The sequence below is a fragment of the Phascolarctos cinereus genome, unplaced genomic scaffold (genome assembly GCF_003287225.1).
Source record: "Phascolarctos cinereus isolate Bilbo 61053 unplaced genomic scaffold, phaCin_HiC Scaffold_9;HRSCAF=440, whole genome shotgun sequence".
NCBI lineage: Eukaryota > Metazoa > Chordata > Mammalia > Diprotodontia > Phascolarctidae > Phascolarctos > Phascolarctos cinereus.
The window spans coordinates 197,924,560-197,945,652 of record NW_027556402.1 but is presented as its reverse complement, the minus strand read 5'-3'; the positions used below and the strand labels follow the sequence as shown (position 1 = coordinate 197,945,652).

The 21,093-nt window shown below is 37.4% G+C and overlaps 1 protein-coding gene across 2 annotated transcripts in view; it reads right to left on the bottom strand.

Moving 5' to 3' along the window:
- ZFYVE28 (zinc finger FYVE-type containing 28) overlaps positions 1-21,093 on the bottom strand; it is a 214,067-nt gene that overhangs the window by 86,805 nt on the left and 106,169 nt on the right. The window contains exon 8 of one of the 2 annotated variants that reach the window (XM_020992212.2): positions 265-1,602. In XM_020992212.2, coding sequence (XP_020847871.1) covers positions 265-1,602 — 1,338 coding nt within the window. Of the gene's footprint in view, positions 1-264; positions 1,603-21,093 lie in introns of those variants that run through there. The other variant, XM_020992215.2, reaches the window with a different exon arrangement.

The window sequence follows — 21,093 nt, the reverse complement described above, 5'->3', positions numbered from 1 at the left end:
GGAACTCAAAATCTTGTAAAAATGAATGTTAAAAATTTTCTTGATATGTAACTGAGGGAAAAAACTACTATTTAAAAAATACAAACAGCAGATCTGATAGTATAATTAAAAAGTCACCATTCTTTCAATCTGAAGTACTTTATTAGTTTGAGATATATATATATATATGCACTGAATGTTGAGTCAAAATCAGAAAATAATAAAGTCATAAAACTCAGCACTCTTTTCAGCACAAAAGAATATGAATTTGGCAGAGGATCTTACCTGGAACTAGGCCTTGCTTTTACTCCTTCTTTGCCTGTCCTTTTGCTTCTACTTTGCTTTCTGGTCTCTGACTGCTTTTCACTTGGCTGTCTTCTTTTTTCATGCTGTTTCTGCTGACTTGACACATCCCCTTCGACGCGTGGCCCATCATCGCTTTCCACTTGTGAACCTGAGTTCTGTGCCAGGCACTTGGAGGAATGAGAGCGTTTAGGTTCTGGCTGGTCACAGTCTCTGTCTGTAGGGACAGTTTCAGTTTTTAGTGTCTCTGGAGCGGATGCTGAATTAGCCGACCTATCTATGTGGTCCTTTTCTTTAGACTTGACTAGACTATAAGAGGCATTTTTTATAACTTTTCCTGGAGCACATTTAGTCTTTAATCTTTCTACATTATCCTCCCTGTTGTCCTCACAGCTACCACAACACACACACGAATTAATGAGACAGTTGGTGGCGGCAATGCTGAGCTGATGGGATTCATTTTCCTCTTCGTTGGCTCTTGAGTTGGGTACAGTAACACAATCACTCGGTACCTCTGGTGTACTTACAGGTGAATCAGAAGAAGTAGGAGATTTAGGATTAAATATGACAGTAGCAGAGATCTTCATTCCACCAGTCCGATGGGCTATTATTTCTGCTGTTTCTGCATCCTCAGCATTCATATCCCAGCCATTGAGGTATAACTGTGTATCTAAACAACTGCAAGAATTCTGGATGGAGAGCCCAATTTTCTGCATTTTGCTTTCTTCAATATTATTGTTATTGCTCAAATCACTTTCCATTTCTTCTGTGAGTAAACCATTTCCTGCTTCCCTGCTCTCTGAATTCTGAGTGTCCCTTTCCTTTGGCAGATCCTGACAAGTGCTGTTGACCCAAACCAAAGTTTCACTACCTGACTCTGGCCTAGAAAGGGATTCTCCTATTCCATCAAGATCATCCATAAAAAAGACTCTGTCCTCATCATCATTTAAATGCTCAAGATTTGACCTTCTTGGTGAGGCCTCTGTGCTCGAGTTGTTTCTTAGGCCAGCTCTGTGTGCTGGTGACTGGCACACACTGGGTGGGGAAAGGAGAGAGGACATTTCATCTCCTACCCTGTGAACCATCTGATTGAGCTGTTCCAGCTCCTGTTCATCATATTGCATTGAGCAGGCTAATTCGGCCTCTGTATTTTCTGCTGTGACAGAAAGCTGCTCAGGAGGGAAAGTTGCAGCTAAAGTGGGCGCAATGACAGAGGGCACTTCAGGATCTGTTCTGACAGAGAACTCCATATCTTGGGATATGCAAAGATTCCGTTCAAGTGTGTGTAGTTCTTCTTCAGTCAATGTTTGCAGTAGATCTCTGCAAATTTCAAAAGGGAAATTAAGAATTAAATTTCTAGAAAAAATTCCTCTCATTTTTGCTAAAAAACACATTTAAAAACAAATTTCTACCACTAGTAGAAAATTGGGAAATTTAAAAAAATCCATGCATAGTATTAAAATTTTCCCCAAAGGTATTATATTTTTTCTTAGACATTTGATCTCATTTGGTTTAGTTTGGACATACTTCACATGAAAATCAAATGACCCCTTGGAAAGACTTTTCTCAAATTAAAAGGCAATTCCTTTTACTTAAAAAAAAATTCTAAAATTCAGCTTGGCGAGTTGCTATTTAAATCATTTCCCTTTCTTTTTGAAGGTAACTAATCACTTCTGCATTTATTCTGTAACAAAATATTCTATTTGACATAATACACAAGGTTCTAATTAAATGTGATGCATAAGCAATACTGTTCAAAGAATTAAAATGAGAAATGTAATCATTTCAAGGTCTTGGGGAAGAGTACATTAAAATATTTTATTTAACTCATTTCCCCAAACCACAATTACTCTGCAGTGATCTGAATTTTGAATGCTGAAACTAGGCAATTTGAGTAAATTCTGAAGTGTAATAAATACACAATACATTGTGCAGATCTATTACTTGGCAGTACTGCAATGATTTTGAGAAACATTAGCTTGACAAGCAGATGATAGATCAACGTAGCAATTCTTTTGTACCCTACTCCTTATTTTATCTCTCATTTTCTCTCTCCTATTGACCAGGAACTATCCTCTGAACATTATTCCTTCAGGGAGGCAAAAGAATGGCAATGACAGTCAATGTTTTCATTAGTTAAGGTGTATTTTAGGCTTTATGGTTATCTAAACCAGAAGTGTCAAAACATGCAGACAGAGAGCATTATATGGCCCACAACAGTCCCAGGTATGCTCAAACCAGATTGAAATATACTTGGGAAATACTTAACAAAAATTTAAAAATATGATAAAACATAGATAATGTTAATATATGATTTTCTAAGTCAATATATGGCCTACAGGGATCATTATATATGCATTTGTGGCCCTTGTTTCTTATTTTAATTTGACATCACTGGGCTGAACCACTTGATTACAATATAATATTTGGTAATCAAGTCAACTAACTTTTTGTTAAATAGTACCAGCAACAATGTATACAATAGGACTCTGGGGTGGAGCTGGAGAGGACTAAAAGCTGATAACTGATTAATCCATAAGTATGATATACCTTAACAGAGGGTGACCTATCTTATTGGGCTTCTCAAAAAACTCCCCTGCATGAGTTACTTAAAAGCGGTAACTGTGGTTATATAGAAATGTATAAATCAAGTTAACTAAAATTGATTTTATACTGATGAGTCAACAGTAATTGCAATATCAAGTTAAAATTATTTTTATGTTAAGCAGGAATGAAACTGGAATGTAAAATTACGAATGATCAGTTGATAGATCTATAAAGGACCTAGGTGTATTTACATGATGACATGTCAGAGATCAATAAGGTAAGCCAAAGGAAAACACAACGTAAAAACAACTTGAACAACAAGGGTTGTTTATATGCTGTTAGACCAGAGGAATAAGGCTTCTGGAGGCATTCCATCAAAATTATAAGGGCCATGTGTCTCTATGACTGTTAAGGCTGGTTCCCATGCATGAGTCCCCAAATACAGCAACTATGGATTTTGTACAAACATACAAATGCATAAATGTAAATGGGCAAATTAATTAGGGTAAATGAAACTTTGTAAACACAATCTTTGAAAATCAGAACCCACATACATTAGTGGCACAGTTCACTTGGACAGAGGGGTGAAGTAAGGCAGTATCCTGGGAGAAGTTGGAGAAAAATATTTAAAAAAGCAAAAGAAAGCTGTTTCTATCTCACTAACTTATGGCTAAATACTCTCAAGAGAAGGGCTGTACCAAGGTGATTCAATTCAAGCCAACATTTACTGAGTACCTACTATATAAAACCCAGGACCTTGTACTAAGCAGTAGAACTATATAAGGAAGGAATCAAAGTTCTGGTTTATAATCTGGTATGTAAATATGTAAAGAATTGTATGACAAATTAGGTAATAAGTGTAAAAGAGAGGTCCCCACAAAGTGTTATAAGAAATTGTAAGAATGAAAGATCACTTCTAGCTAGGGAAGGCTTCATGGGAGAAATGAGATTTGGATTGAGCCTTGAAGGAAGGAAATTATTTCAGGCAGATCCATGTGGGCATTTTGTCATTGTTATTCAATTGTTTTAGTTGTGTCCAACTCTTTGTGACCCCATTTGGGGTTTTCTTGGCAAAGATACTGGAGTGGTTTGCCATTTCCTTCTCCAGCTCTTTTTTTTTTCTTTACAAACAAGGCAAACAACAAGGTTAAGTGACTTGCCCAGGATCACATAACTAGTAAGTATCTAAGGCTGGATTTGAACTTAGGAAGATAAGTCTTCCTGACTTCAGGTCTGGTGCTCTATCTACTTCATCACCTAGATGCCCCTGTGTGGGCATAGGGATAGAGTAAAAGGGGTCCATAACATGTATGGGGCACAAGTTGAGCAAAGCATGTTGAGGGGAGAAGGCAAGGTGAGAATGAGTAGCAATGTATAGACTAATTTGGTTTGACTTAAGGTGATGGAAGTGGGAATGGACAAATTGATAGGACTCAGCCAGTAGGCAGGCTCCATAAAAGGTAAGTCTTGGATAGCCTGCTAGTACCTCTTTCTTTTAAAAAGAAAAGGACCAAGTTGATAACAATTCTGAAACCCCTCTGGGAGTGGAAATAGCTTGGGTTTTACCTTACTAAATGTAGCCCTAGGGCAGCACTTAATTGTTATAAATGTTTCACGTGTATGACTCTTGCCTCCAAAACTTGTTCCTTATGAGTAGAATCCAGGCACAATTCAATTTTTGTATCCTCCATCGTGCCTAACACAGTGCTAGGCATAGACCAGGAGCTCAACATATAAACGTTGATTACACGAGTTCTAGTTAGTGAGTGCTCCAGAACAAAGCCATTGTGACCCCAGAGATGACACAGCAGCCTTATGAATGAAGGCTATAATACTGCCAATTAAGGGATCAAAGATTTAAACCTGGAAAAAACATTGGAGACCACCTAATCCAATATTTCCATTTTGCAGATAAGGAAACTGAGGTCCAAATAAGTACAGTGACCCGTCCAAAGTCACAAAGTTAGTAGACAGCAAAGGGGAAATACAAACTCAGTATCTCTGACCACAAATTCAATACCTTTTCTTCTATATCACATTGCCTCTCTACTACCCTATGCCATTTCATGAATTGGCAATATAATATTTTAAAGGATGAACCTTTATCTCTTACAATGAGTCATTTGGTTTCCTAGAAATTAACTCATCCCTTTTTAATTCTTCAGAGATAGAGTTTAGTGGTAAATTAAAGAATGACCCCAAAGTAAATGGCATACACTGGTAGCATATTGACTGTTAGTACTATAAATTACTCATATTTGATAAAATTTATTATTTTTAATTTTTACAATTACTCACACTTAATAAAAACATGAGACATCTAGTCCTTTCCTTTTTAACAACTTTCATGTTATTGAAATTTCCACATGGAATAAATTGTTTTTATAGATCACGCTTTACATCTAAGTCCTTCACTCCCCTCACGTGCTTTTTTCCCCCCACATGTCTGTTCATTCAGACATTAATTTGCTAAAATGGATACAATCTTTCTCTAGTGTTATTCTTATATTATATTCGGAATTATCACCAAAATGATTACTAAAATTTCGAAAATGATGTACGTAAGTCTTCTGACAATCTGATCACTGGAGATAATAAAAGATAAATGAATATAAATAATCCATTTGTAGATTTCCAAGGCCGTTTAATGAAAGAATTCTTACCATTTTCCATATGCATAATACTGCTTAAGCTGTGGTATTGAAGATTAGTTAATAGTCTTGCACTCCTTTATTAGTGGATTTAGAGCTAATGCTGTTTAGTATAGGACATTAATTATAATCTTTAAAGGAAGAGATATACAGTCCATAAGTATAATTATACTATGACTGCAAGGGAGAAGAACAGTATGTAAAAATTAAATTTATTCATAAAATTTAGCTTTCCATTGGCTCATAGTTAAAACGGTCTTATGGAAGCTCTGAATAGTTTTAGCCATGTGCACGAAATATTTCTTTGATGAAGAATCAGACCAGAGTGGACATTTTCTTCATTAATATAGACTGCACTTTCTCATCATGTGGTATTCTTGTTCATGTCTTCCCAAAAATCCTCCAGGGAGGATTCATATGAAATATTGGAGGTCTTTGTTTAATTCTTTTAATATTCTACAGGTATCAGGGTAAGACTTGGGCAAGCCATTTCTTATCCTTCATTCTTGTTACCTAATGAGTTCTCCTTTCTTGTTATTCATGTCTTTCATGCATTTCTTACACATGTAACAACTGGGCAATATGCTGAACCTAATATATCTTTCCCCGGCCCTTTGGGTTGCTAAAAATTGTGATGCATTTGAGAATATTCTATGGTTCTAAGTCACAGAGAATTGATACTCTAGGCATTTAAAACACGGGCTTTTGCAGTATCTGTTGGATATTTTCCAAAATGTGACTCAGAAAGTTCCCTTCCTTCTACTCAATTCTAAACATAGCTGATTGTCCTCTTGAAGCTCCTATCCAAGACATTATACATTGATGGATAAACTAAAAACAAAACTACATGAAGAGCAGAATTTATTATGTAAAAAAACAGGGATAGTAATCATGATTTCAGACAAAGTTAGAACTAAAATCAGATTTAAGCAAAAGAGAAAAATAGGAAAATTACACTGTGTGTCAGCCAATAGTTTTAGACCACATAAAATAACTAGGCAGTATAAAAAAATGAGAGCATACCTGCTAAAACAGACACAGACACTATATAAATATAAACACAAAACACCTCTTATACAAAGTTAGATCTAAATAATTAAAGTAATATTTATTGTACATGGGTAGGTAAAGCTAATATAATAAAAAAGACAATTTTACCTAATCTATTTATGTAATACCATCCCAATATTACTAAAAAAATCATATTACTGACTCAGAAAAAATAAGAACAGGGTTCATTTGGAAGACCAGAGGGTAAGGAACTTCAAGGAAACCAGGGAAAAAGATGTGAAGGAACTTAGACTCAGTAGTATCAGACCTTAAACCATCTTATAAAGTGACAGCAGTGCTGAAGTGTAAAATGGATAATTTTGATTATTTTAAATTAAAATTTTCCTGTATAAATAAAGCACATATACTCAAAAACAGAAGGAATACAGAAAAATTGGGGGGAAAATTCATTGACAATCTCCCAAATAGAATGTGACTGAATCAGAATATTGCTGTAGTGCAAGAAATGATGAGCTGGAGGATTTAGAAAAATATGGAAAGACTTGGACATATGAAAGAAGATGCTACCCACCTACAGAGAAATAGATGTGGTCTTATGTATATGTGTTTGAGTGTATATGCATATATTTATGGACAGTGATGTATATGTCTGTACATATGTATGTGTATGTTTACTGTATGCATACGTGTATACACACATACATATATACTTATATATATGCATACATACATACACATACACACCTATAATTTTGTGCTTAATTGTAGCCTTCCTGTGGTGAAGAGGGAAAGGAAGGGGAGAAAAATTAAGTAAAAAGTGTACTGCAGAGGATGAAAGAAAACATATAAGAAAACAAAGAAAAGATGGACAACCTTGATAATAATGTGTAGTTTATTACATAGGTTTTCTTGAAATGGACATTTATTACTTTATACTGAATCCTCTTATATTCTGCTGTGTACACGGCAATTTTTTTTCTTTTCTTATTTTGTATTTAAGTTTAAAATAAATTCAAATATAATGGAAAAAATAATAAGAAAAAATAAATTAAAAAAAATTTTTAAAAACTGCTTATCTAAGGATATTACATAACAGGAGAATTCAAATAAGCTAAATACAAAACCAATAGTTATAAAGCGCCTACCATGTACCAGCTAGTTAGTGGCAGAGCTAGAATGAGAGCCAAGGCCTCCTAACTCCCCAGTCTCATGTAGTAATGATAAGGATGATAATAGCATCTTTTTGATCCTCAAACAACTCTGGGAGGTAGGTGCTATTATCATTTTGATGAAATTAAGGCAAAAGAAGTTAAGTGACTTGCCCAAGGTCACACAGCTAATAAGGTTCTGAGGTGTGATGTGAACTTGGCTCTTAGAATTAGAAAGCATTTCACATGCAGATCTCAACTATCTTGTGATGGAAGCAGCAATAAATAATAAGTGCTGGATTTAAGAAAAGAAGGAATGGGATTTCCAAGATATGTTACCAATAGACTAGCTAAATAGACATTTTCTCCAGTCCCCACTAACTCTCAAAATCCTTAACAAATTCACTGAGCATCATTCTCCCACCAGGTTCTATGTGCTGACAGGGAAATACTAACTGACCCATTCGGTTTCTGTCTGGGACCCACATGAAGACTCTACTCTTGCTGCAGAAACACCATCCCTGCAATTTCCCCCACCCTGTCGCAACAATAAAGAAGACACTGATTCTGCCCGGTCACTCTGATTATGTGAAATAATTTCCCCTGACCTTCCTTTCCCTCCCCCACCCCAGTGTATTCCTCTTCCCCTTGCTTTCCATTCTTCTCTTAAATAGAATCCATAACAGTTTCCCTGTTTCCCATGATGGAACCACTTCTAGGCTTTGTCTAATTAGACTCCCTCTATGACACCTAATGATAGGGTTTAGAGGGGACACATGTAGCATCTGCTCATGTTTGAATGAAAGCAATTTATTCTTGCTGAGTCCCTTATCATTGTTCATTTGTCTTTTTATATTTTTCTTAACTCTTGTGTTGAGATTTCAAAGTTTCTATGCAGCTCTGGTCTTTTCATCAGAATCATTTGAAGTTTTCTATTTCATTAAAGGGCTACTTTCCCCCCTGTAGCATTATAATCAATTTTTGGGATAAGTTATTCTTGGTGGTAAATATACTTATGTAAGTATATACTTGTATAAGCATACTTATATAAGTATACCTTTGGCCTTCTGGAAAAGCGTATTCCAAATTCTCCACTTCTTTATAATGGTAGCTGATAAATCATATGTGATCTTGCCTGTGGCTCCTTGGTACTCTGATTCTTTCTTTCTGGTTGGTGCTTGCAGTATTTTTTTTTCTTTGACCTAGAAGCCTTGGATTTTGTCCATGATGTTCCTGGGAATTTTTATTTTGGGGTTTCTTTCAGGAGATGACTGATGGATTCTTTCTATTTCCACTTTGCCCTCTTGGTCTAAGAGATCTGAGCAGTTTTAAGACTTCTTGAAATATGCTGTCCACATTCTTTTTTTTTTGGTCATGGTGTTTAGGTAGATCAATCATTCTTAATTTTTTTCTCCTTGATCTGTTTTCCAGGTCAGTTGTTTTTGCTATGAAATAACTCATATTTTTTTTCTTTTCTTTTTTTGGTCTTTAGACTTTGTTCTAATATTTTGTGTCGTTTCATGAAGTCATTGGCTTCTATCTGGTCCATTCTAAGTTTGTTGCTTGGGAAAGGTTTTGTACTTCTTGTGCCAAGTTGTTAATTCCCTTTCCACTTCTTTCTTCCATAATTCTAATTTCTTTTCCATTTTTCCCTCAAGCACTCTCAATTCATTGATAAAAACATGTTAACTAAAATTTTTTAGCTCTTTTAAAAAAAACCTATTGATTCTTCTGTTCTGGGAATTCTAGCTGAATTTGTGCCCAAGCTATGGTTTCCTCAGAGTCAACGCTCGCAGACACTTTGAAGTCATTCTCTTTTTCTGGATTTGTGTTTTAAGGTTCCCTATCACAATAGTGGAATGGGCAGATGAGAACAATTTATTCCAAGGGTCAGGAAGGCAGCTGAAGCAGGTGCTGTGCAGTGCTATAGAGCTTGGTCAGATATTGAAGATACCAAGGTCATCTACTGCATCTGGGGCCATCACTAGTCATCTTGACTTTTGTCTTGCCAATGACTCTTTAAGAGTTTGATGACTTTGTGCAACTATGCCCCACATAAATTCAATTCACACACAAGTCAAGACATCAACTCATGATGTCATTCATCCTCTTCGAAACGAAGTTCAAATAACAACAAACTGTCATAATACCTCTCTGTGGTAAGATTCTTTTTTTCTGTTTGCTCATTCTTCCAGACTACTTCCTGGCTTTGGACTTGACAGCAGGGCTCTGCTGCACTTCTGGAGGGAAGTTCTGGGCTAGTCCTGTTGCTTCTTCCTTGGCGCATTGAGTTTTATGTTATTCCAGGATCTCGGGGACAGGTTGGAAACCTACAGGCTTTTAGGACTCCCAAAATGTGATTGTTGCCCCTGGTCTGATCTTTGCAATTTCTTATGCTGGGTTTCAATCTGAACAACAGAATGCTGCTAGATTCAGCCCCTTATCAGCTAGCTAGAAAGCTTTGTTAGTTCAGAGTGACAGAATTATAGGCTTCCCTTTAGTCTAAGATTCCTACCTTAGTTTTCTTCTGCAGGCTAGATACTAGAACCCTCTGCTCCTGCTACTGCTTGCTTCTGAACTTTTTATTTTCTTAGTACATGGCCCAGGGCCTCCCTACCCAGTAACATCAATCCCTGGCACCGGCCCCATTCTCAATCTGTCCTGGATCTATAACTTGGAATTGGACAGTGGATCACAAAGCTGTCAGTTGGCCCCTGTCTCCATCATGGTGCCCTACTATGAGTCTATCTCCCTATGCTGATTTGGGTTAGCCAAATGACTCATTGTGACTTTTTCTGGATTTTTCCATCAAGATTCAGTCTGGTGGATTTTCTAGGTCTGTTTGGTAGACTTTTGTGGAAGAGAGCTCCATTGTACTGCTTCCTGCTACTCTGTCATCTTGGTTCTGCCTCTTGAACACACACACTTTTAAGTTTAATCTGCATTTATTAACACTTTCTCAAGTCTAGATGATCAACAAAATAATCATTTAAGTGCTGATTTGTAGGGAATGATTGGGGTTAAAGCTGTCACCAGCACACCTCTGCCCATGACCTACTCTTTTACCCACCTCAACTAGATGATCTCACCATCATCAACCAGTGTTCTACTTCCATGTTCATGATCTCTGAAATTCCCTTATCTGAACATAATCTGTTGTTATTCCACCTCTCCCTCTGTCTTTACCATGACCTCCAATCTTTTCACCATCAGTTCTTTGCTAAGCCATCACCCTTGCATCGAGTTATACTCTTCTCCCTTCCCAATCTGGACCCCTTGTTCCAATTTACTGTCCTCTTCTCTCAAGTCTCAAAGTGCCCTTATGTATCTTATTGCTGATTTTGCCTGGCCACACCTCAGCTCTGGGTCCCTCCCATAATCTACTACCTTTAGTCTTATTCCTAAAATGCTTATATAATCTCAATTGGGCCTTCATGGTGACAAGGCAATCCTTTTACACTTCTCTAACTGATTCACTATCCCACTTGCCACAGCACCTTTTCCAAATCTTATTATCCCTCCTCAGACTTCTCCCCTTAATTCTTCCCTCTAAGCTGAAAAATTTGCTTCATATTTCACAGGAAAAACTGAAGTTATACATACACATATGCATATATGTCTATATGTGTATATATGTACATGCACATGCATATACATGTATGTATATGTATATATGTGTGATTAGACAAACAAGTACACATGAATTAAATAATTTCAAACAACACAACATAAGAAATGTAGAAAGATATTTGCTGAGTCAGAAATGTAATTCATAAACTGCTATGAAGTCTGTGACATTCATTTGGTACTTGGTGTATACAACTTTATGTTGTTATTTCTCTACGTCTATGTTCTATCTCTCCAACTCAAGTGCAAGTATCTTGTCTCGTGCCTCTTTCTAGCCCCTGCACCAAGGCAATGTTCTGCATATGGCAAGTGCTTAACTGATACTTGTTGTGGCTGCTAATAATGAAAGCAGTCTTATTCATTTAAATACTGAAAACCAAAAAAAGCTAAAGGCAAAGTTTAGCATATAGCAAGATTGGGAAGACAATAAAGTTTCTTGAAAATGCTCAAAGTAAGGAATTAGAATTAAGATCACAGGCATGGGAGTTGGGAAGACATACAATTGAAAGATGAAAAAATGATAAATAATAAATAATTTGTTTTTTGCCAGAAGTAATTTTACTAAACCAACATCTATGTAACACCTATATTACTTTCTTATGTTCAAAAGACAAAGGATTAAAAAAAGCAAATAGTCTTTGTCCAGTTAAAGAATTCTTTGTATGATAAATGTGTTCTAATAACACAGTATTTCAGCATGTGCTCTTAGGAAAGACTAGTACAAGGAATTTGCTTAAAAAGGCACATTGAGCTTAATATTAACGTAGAAGGCAATGTGCCTGAAAAATATGTCTCTGGTTATGATAACGGATAGCTGAGTAATAAATGAACTTTAAAAACATTAAAAAACACAGCTAAAAAAAACCTCCAAAAGAACACTCACACCAAGAACATTCTACTGTTTTACGTGGTCCCTAAATCTAAAATTAAACATAAATAAATGCTTCCTTCAGGAAGAATATGGAGGAGCTAGTTGTATTAAGTACCAAATATTATGACCAAAATGTGAAACAGTTTTTAACATTCATTAATTCATTAAACCAGTAAGTTATCTACTCCATTCCAGACAATGTGCTAGGATACAAAGAAAAAACAAACAAACAAAAAACTTTTGGTACTGCCTTTGAGAAACTGACATTCTATTGGGGAGGAGGAAAGGGACAGAAGCATATGTTCAGAAAATTAAATACATGCAAAATAGATACAAAGCAATTTCAGTAGGAAAGGCATTAGCAATCTAGGGGATCATAATTGGCTTCCCAAAGGAGATGGCACTTGGGCAGAAATTTGAAAGAGGTTAGAGATGAATACATGATGCAGAGGTAAGAGGGGAGTAGGTTGCAAGCATGCACCTCTAAAGCATACAGGAACAAAGAAAGGAGACGGAATGCTACATACAGGGATCAACAAGCTGATCATTGTGGAAGGAAAAGACAGTCACGAAATAGAAATAATATTCTTACATAAGTCTGGAAAAGGAGGCTGGATTCAGACAGAGAGCTTAAATAGTTAGACATGCTATAGTAATGTCAGCTTGTCCATAATGTGGAAGATGGACCAGCCAGGGCAGGGGCAGGAGGTAAGAAGACCAACTAAGAGGTTATTGCGATAATCCAGACTGAAGTGATAGAGAACCCAAACTAAGATGGCGGGTATGTAAAGGAGAGAAAGGGATAGACATGAGATATGGAGGTAGAATGAAAAAGACTGATTGGATAAGACTGATCCCATAGAGGAAATGATTGTCAACTGAAAAGGTAGTCAATTCTGAATCAGCTGTCTATGGCAATTCATACCCCTGATTTCCTAGAGATCAAAATTAGCATTAAATAAGAAGAATAGAAAGAAGATATCATGAGTAATTGAGGCAAAGCCAATCTAACCTACTTAAATTTGCTATTGATACTGAAAAATCAGAAATAGATAGAATGGATATTGACACAAATTATCAAACTTCCGTAAGGAAGTTCACTGACATAAATGGTCACATAGAAGAAGAGCCTACAACCACTGCAGCCATGAAACACTTGCTCTCCTTCTCAAGTACAGAGATAAAGCAGCTAATAAGGGGAACTCTTTTAGAAAACCAGCTCAGGGGCCAAATATTACAAAAGATGGCAAAAGATTATGGGCAGCACTGTCATAAAATAGAAGTGGAGTGAAAAACATGTTTGCAAAAGCTTGGCAAGATGACTTTACATGTATAATTGATATCATATTGCTTGCCTTCTTTGTGGGTGGGGAAGGGGCAGAAAGGAAGGAGAGAATTTGGAACTTAAAAATTTTTAAATGAATGTTATAAATAAATTTAAAAACTTAAAAGCTAGGCAAAATGCTCAATTAAACAAAGTCACCCTAAAAACATTTAAGGATAGAATTAGAAGGACAACAAACAGATGAGAAAGATCTATAAATGTTAGCCACTATATACAGAGGAAAGCTGTGTTGGTAGTAACTCAATTTTCAGAATATTAATTCTCAAGGTACATGAAAGAAGGGTGAATACAAAAAGCTTTATAAAAATCTTAGGCATCACTATCACACACACAAAAAAGATGAACAAGAGAATATTGGTAACTACTTACCCAAATATCCACTCTCCTTCCCTTTTTTTTTTTTTGGTGAAACAATTGAGGTTAAGTGACTTGCCCAGATTCACACAGCTAATGAGTGTTATGTGTCTGAGGCCAGATTTGAACTCAGGTCCTCCTGACTCCAGGGCCAGTGCTCTATCCACTGTGCCACCTAGCTCCCCCCACCCTCTCATTTCTACAAAAATTTTGGCCATAATCTGTATGTGTATCAACCAAGTCCTTGATGAAAGTATGAAAGGAACACACAGGCTTTTGTAAACATTTTTCTATAGTAGATCATATTTTTACAGTCACACAAATGACAGAAAATTACAGCAAATATAACATCTTAAAAGGCTTGTCTTTGTTGAATATAAAAACCAAAAGCATTTGGATTAATAGAGCAAAATACTGTCTTTAAAGCTCTCCTCCTTGGGAAAACTAGGTGGTGCAGCGTATAGAGCACCGGCCCTGAAGTCAGGAGGACCTGAATTCAAATCCGGCCTCAAACCAACCAAACACTTGATACTTACTAGCTGTGTGACCCTGGGCAAGTCACTTAACCCCAATTGCCTTTAAAAAAAAAAAAGCTCTCCTCCAGCAAGGTGTTTCATTTGTAAAATTTATGATTTCTCAAAAAATATATATCGGGGTAATTTTGTTCAAAGACCCTCTGATTATTAATATGCGAAACTTAAAACAGGAAAATATATGCCTATCGAAGGTGTTTGCCACCATCATGGAAAATAATCAATGCTGAATCAAAGTGAAAGATGGATTCTCTACAGATAGTGAGATCTTTGATAAGTGCCTATTTGCAGATGGTACCCAGAACATTGTGTAGCTTTCTAAGTGAGATCTACAATCACTAAAAGATTTGGCCTAAGTATCTCTCTTTTTTCCTTTTTTATTTAGCATTTTATTTTTCTCCAGTTACATTTTTTTAACATTAGCTTGTAAAACTTTGAGTTCCAGTTTCTCTCCCTTCCTCTGTCTCCACCCCCTGCTCCACACTGAGAAGGCAAGCAATGTGATAAAGGTTATACCTAAGTATCTCTTTCAAAGGAAAACCAAGTAGCTGAATGATGGCTTTTGTCCAAACCATGCCATACAGCTGGATAGGAAGCAATAATGACAACCAACATACGCACAATGCTTTAAGGGTTTACAAAAAGCCTTACAAATATTCTCTCATTTTATCCTCACAACAACCCAAAGACGCAGGTGCTATTACTTCCCCCATTTTCAAGATGAGGTAATTGAGGATCAGAAAGGTTAAGTGATTTGCCCAGGGTTGCACAGCTAGTAAGTGTCTGAGGTCAAATTTGAATTCAGGTCTTTCTGACTCCAGGTCCAGTGCTCTATCCATAATGCCACCTAGCTGCCAGAATGCTGGCCCCTCAGAACTTTCAGACTGGCCAGATATTGCAAATGGACAATGAGCTAAACCCAGAACTGAAAAGGAAGAAAGAGGATCTACTGCCTTTGGGACATTGCACAGTATTTTTATTATTATTATTATTATCATTAAAATCCCAATTTATTTTTTCTTTTCTTTAAATTCAATTTTATTTTCATTCCCAATTTTTCTCTCTCTTCTCTCCTATCCACTAAGAAGGCAAGAGAATCAAAAGCCATGACCGATACGGATAGTCATATACATATGACTGAATGACTGAAGAAAATATATGTTAATCTGCACTCTGAGTCCTACAGCTTTCTGTCTGAAGATGGACAGCAGGTTTCATCATGAATTCTTTAGAATGAGGTTGGTCATTGTTTTGATCAGAGTTCCTAAGTCTTTGTTTTTTTATATATATAAATTTATTTATTTTTAGTTTTCAACATTTACTTCCACAAGATTTTGAATTCCATATATTTTCACCCCATCTTGCCCCTCCCCCATCCCGAGATGGCATGCATTCTGAATACTCCTTCCCCTAGTCTGCCCTCCCTTCTATCTCTCCCCCACCTTCTCTCATCCCCTTCCCCTTCTATTTTCCTGTAGGGCAGGATAGATTTCTGTACCTCATTTCCTGTATTTCTCATTTCCCAGTTGCATGTGGAAGCATTTTTTTTTAAATATGTGTTTTTAAAACTTTGGGTTCCAAATTTTCTCCCTTCCTCCCTCCCCACCTACCCTCATTGAAAAGGCAAGCAAGTCAATACAGGCCATACATGTGCAGTTATGCAAAACACTTTCATAGTAGACATGTTGTGAGAAACTAACTCTATTTCCTTTAATCCTATCCTGCCCCCCCATTTATTCTATTCTTTCTTTTGATCCCGTCCCTCCTCAGAAGCATTTCCTTCTGATTACCCCTTTCCCAATCTGCTCTTCTCTCTATCATTCCCCTGCTCTCTTGTCCCCTTCCTCCCCTATTTTCCTGTAGGGTAAGACAGATTTCCATACCCAACTGAGTGTGTAAATTACTCCATCCTTAAGCCAAATCCTATGAGAATAAGATTCCCTCATTTCTTCTCACCTTCCCCTGTTTCCCCTCCACTGTAAGAACCTTTTCTTGTCTGTTTTGTGCAAGATAATTAATGTACCCATTCTACCTCTCCCTTTCTCCTTCTCCTAGTATAATCCTCTCTCACCCCATAATTTTATTCTCCAGGTATCACCCCTTCATCTTCAACTCACCCTGTTCCTTCTATCTATCTATCTATACATACATATAATTTTCCTCCTCCTACTACCCTAATACTGACAAAGATCTCATGAGTTATAAATATCATCTTTGCATGCAGGACTGTAAACAGTTCAGCCTTAATAAATCTCTTATGATTTCTCTTTCCTGTTTACCTCTTCATGTTCCACTTGAGTCTTGTATTTGAAAGTCAAATTTTCTATTCAGCTCTGGACTTTTCATCAAGAATGCTTGAAAGTCCTCTATTTCATTGAATGATCATTTTTTCCCCTGAGGATTATACTCAGTTTTGCTGGGTAGGTGATTCTTGGTTGTAATCCTAGCTCCTTTGTCCTCCAGAATATTATATTCCATGCCCTGCGGTCCCTTAATGTAGAAGTTGCTAAATCTTGTGTTATCCTGACTGTGTTTCCACAGTACTTGAATTGTTTCTTTCTGGCTGCTTGCAATATTTTCTCCTTGACCTGGGAACTCTGGAATTTGGCTACAATATTCCTAGGAGTTTTCCTTTGGGGATCTCTTTCAGGAGGAGATGGGTGGATTCTTTCCATTTCTATTTTGCCCTCTGGTTCTAAAATATCAGGGCAGTTTTCCTTGATAATTTCTTGAAAGATGATGTCTAGGCTCTTTTTTTGATCATGGCTTTCAGATAGTCCAATAATTTTTAAATTCTCTCTCCTGGATCTATTTTCCAGGTCAGTTGTTTTTCCAATGAGATATTTCACATTGTTTTCTAATTTTTCATTCTTTTGGATTTGTTCTACTGTGTCTTGATTTCTCATAAAGTCACTAGCTTCCAATTGCTCTATTCTAATTTTTAAGGAAGCATTTTCTTCAGTAAGCTTTTGGACTTCCTTTTCCATTTGGCCAATTTTGCTTTTTAGGGCATTCTTCTCCTCATTGGCTTTTTGGACCTCTTTTGCCATTTGGGTTAGGCTATTTTTTAAGGTGTTATTTTCTTCATTATTTTTTGGGTCTCCTTTAGCAAGCTGTTGACTTGCTTTTCATGATTTTCTTGCATCACTTTCATTTCTCTTCCCAGTTTTTCCTCTACTTCTCTTAAATGCTTCTCAAAATCCCTTTTGAGCTTTTCCAAGGCCTGGGACGGATTCATATTTTTCTTGGAGGCTTTGGATGTGGGAGCTTTGACTTTGTTGTCTTCTGGTTGTATGTTTTGATCTTCTTTGTAACCAAAGTAAAATAATATAGTCTGACTCTTTTTTGCGAGGTTTGCTCATGATCCCAGCCAACTACTTGAGTTTTAAACTCTTTGTTAAGGTGGAGAATGTACTGTCCCAAGCTTCAGGGGTCTGTACAGCTGTTTTCAGAGATACTTCTAGGGACCTGTAAATTTTCAGTTCTTCCAAGGTGGTATGATAAGGGTCGAGGTGTTTACTCTTTTCCTGGCCTGAGCTCTGGTCTTTGAGTGACCAGCCACAAGCAGTCTTTTCTCTCCTGGAACTGTGAGGAGGGTTTCCTCTGCACCACCACTATAAGCTCCAAGGCTCCAGCACTCTTCCTCACCCCAGGACTGCCACCCAGAACTGTGACCCAGATCCAAGCACGGGCAAAGCAAGAGATTCCTGCCTCAGCACCAGCAAAGAGATTCCTGCAGGCCCCCTCTGATCAGCCACTTGATTCCCCTCACTCTGTGGGCTGGAAGCTCAGTACACAGCCACCACCCTGGCACCCACACTCTGCACTCTGGCTCTGAAACTGGCTCTGACCTAGCTCTTCTCTCACTGAAAAAACAGACTTTTCCCACTGACCTTCTAAGTTGTCTTTGGTGTTTGTCGACTGAGGAGTCTGGAAGCCGCCACAGCTACCTGTGATTCAGTCCTCTGAGGCCTGCTCCAGGGTTGCTGCGGCCTGCGCGCCCATGCTGCACAGTGCTCCGCTCCCAGCCCGGCATGATAAGCCTTCCCAATCAACCATCCAGGCTGTCTTGGGCTAGAAATCTGTTTTACCCTGTCTTTTTGTGGGTTCTGCTGCTTTAGAATTTGTTTAGAGCCGTTTTTTATAGGTATTTGGAGGGGTTTGGGGGAGAGCTCAAGCAAGTCATTGCTTTCATGCTGCCATCTTGGCTCCACCCCCACAAATCCTCCCTAAGTCTTTCAAAGTTAGTCATCTTTACAATATTGCTGTTATTGTTTTGCTCACTTCACTTTGTATAAGTTCATACAAATCTTCCTACGTTTATCTGATATTATCTCCTTTACCATGCTTTATAGCACAACAGTATTTATTTCATTACATTCATATACTGTAACTTGTTCAGCCATTCCCCAGTTGATGGGTAGCACCCTCTCAGGTTCCAATTCTTTGCCAACACAAAAAAGAGCTGTTATAAATATAATTGTATATTTGGGTCCTTTTCCTTTCTTTGATCTCTTTAGGGTTAGGATCTAGCAGTGATATCATTGAGCCAAAGGGTACACACAGCTTAATAACTTTTTGGTCATAGTTCCAAAAGTTCTGTTTTCCAGAATGGTTGGACCAGTTTACAGATCCACCAACATTCCATTTCTGTTCACTTAGCCAATCTGATCAGTATGCAGCAGCACCTTAAAGATGTTTTAATTTGCATTTCTCTAATTATCAGTGGTTTAGAGTATTTTTCATATGACTATCGATAGCTTGAGTTTCTTTATCTGAAAACTGTCTATTTACATCCTTTGACCATTTTTCAGGTGGGGAATGGCTCTTATTCTTATAAATTTCATTCAGTTCCCTATAAATCTTAGAAATAAGACCTTTATCAGAGAGATGCTGCCAAGATTTTTCCCATTTTCTGCTTTTCTTCTAATTTTAATTGCATTGATTTTGTTCTGCATATTGATTTTTAATGACCCCAAGTTTTTCCATCAAATAAAGGCTCATTAATATATATGTACACATACATATACATATATATACATATATATGTATTTCTGGTGACTGGAATGTTAGCAGTAGCAACAGTAGCAGCAGCAGCAACAGCTAGCATTATATGGCACTTAATATGTGTCAGGCACTGTGCTAAGTGCTTTACAAATATTATCTCATTTGACCCCCACAACAACTTTGAGAAGTGCTATTGTTACCCTCATTTTACAGATAAGAAAACTGAGGCAAATAGAGATTAAATGAATTGTCCAAGGTCACATATCTAGTACATGCCTAAGGCTGGTTTTGAACTTAGGTCTTTCTGACTCCAGGCCCAGTGTTCTATCCACTTAGGAAATTCACCTAGGGAAATAAGGGAAGCCTCATGGTGTGAATGGCACTTGAACTGGGCTTATGGGACAAGTACAAATTCAACAAGGGAATAACAGGAGTGAGGAAAGGCCAAGCCCCAAGAATGGTGGGGTCATGCAGGGTATATTCTGGCATTAGTTATTGAACTGGGTTGGAAAATCATCAGAGATGTGTCTTCAAAGACAATATGGAGGGGGCAGAGCCAAGATGGCAGAGTAGAGGGACCATTCCAGCCAAACTTTTCCAACATTCCTCTGCAAACAACTTTAAATCAAACTGTCAAATCAAATTCTAGAGCGACGTAGCCAACAAAAGGTTGGGATGAAACTTTTTTCTTTTAGCATAAGACAACCTAGGAGGTCGGAAGAAGACATCTGTGACACTGAGGTGGGGCTGGCCCAAGCTCAGTACAGCAGCATCATCTATGGACCTTGGAGGCCAAGGCAGCAATTGTAGGAGTAGAAGAAACAACAACTCCAGGATCTCTCACTGCCCAGAGATAGTAAGGGGACTGGATAACTGGTGAGAAAGTAATTACAGGGGACAATTGTGTGAGCACTGGGTTTAGGACCAGGTACTATTTGGCAACTCCAATGCCCACTGCCCAATTCTAAGTCTCAGTTCCAGAAAAGAGAGAGAGAACATGAGAGAGAATGTACATGCATGAATGCAGGGGCCCTAGTTCCTGGCAGCAGTTCCAGGGCAGAGAAAGGAACATTAGTGCTTGGGACCCTTCCCAGATAAGGACTAGAACCTAAACCTGGATCACACCAGCTTGAAAATACCAAAAACTTACAGACCCCCAAAATAAGCTGGAAAACAGCAGGACAAAAAACCTGAAGCTTGGGACAGTGATCCCCACCTCCCTTCTCCCAGAGGTGAGCAGAGCCCAATTGAAACATAAAGTTCAAAGTCAAGAAATAAGCTGGAAAAATAAACAATAACCAAAAAAGAAATGAACCATAAAAAACTACCAAGATGACAGGAAAATTCAAGACACAGAGTCAGAAAAAGATAATGATGTAAAAACTTATAAGCAAAACCGCAAAGAAAAATGCAGATCAGACACAAGCCAAACAAGAATTCCTAGAAGAGTCAAAGAAAGAGATAAAAATGGAGCAGAAAAAGATTTAAAAATCAAATAAGATCAGTAAAGGAAAAATTAGGAAAAGAAATGAAAACAATGTAAGAAAATTCTTTAAAGAGAGATAGTTTGGTAAAAGAGGCACAAAAAATACTGAAGAAAATAATTCCTAAAAAAAGCAGAATAGGTCAAATGGAAAAAGAGGTATAGACCCTCATTAAAGAAAATAATTTTGGGTCAGCTAGGTGGCACAGTGAATAGAGCTCTGACCCTGGATTC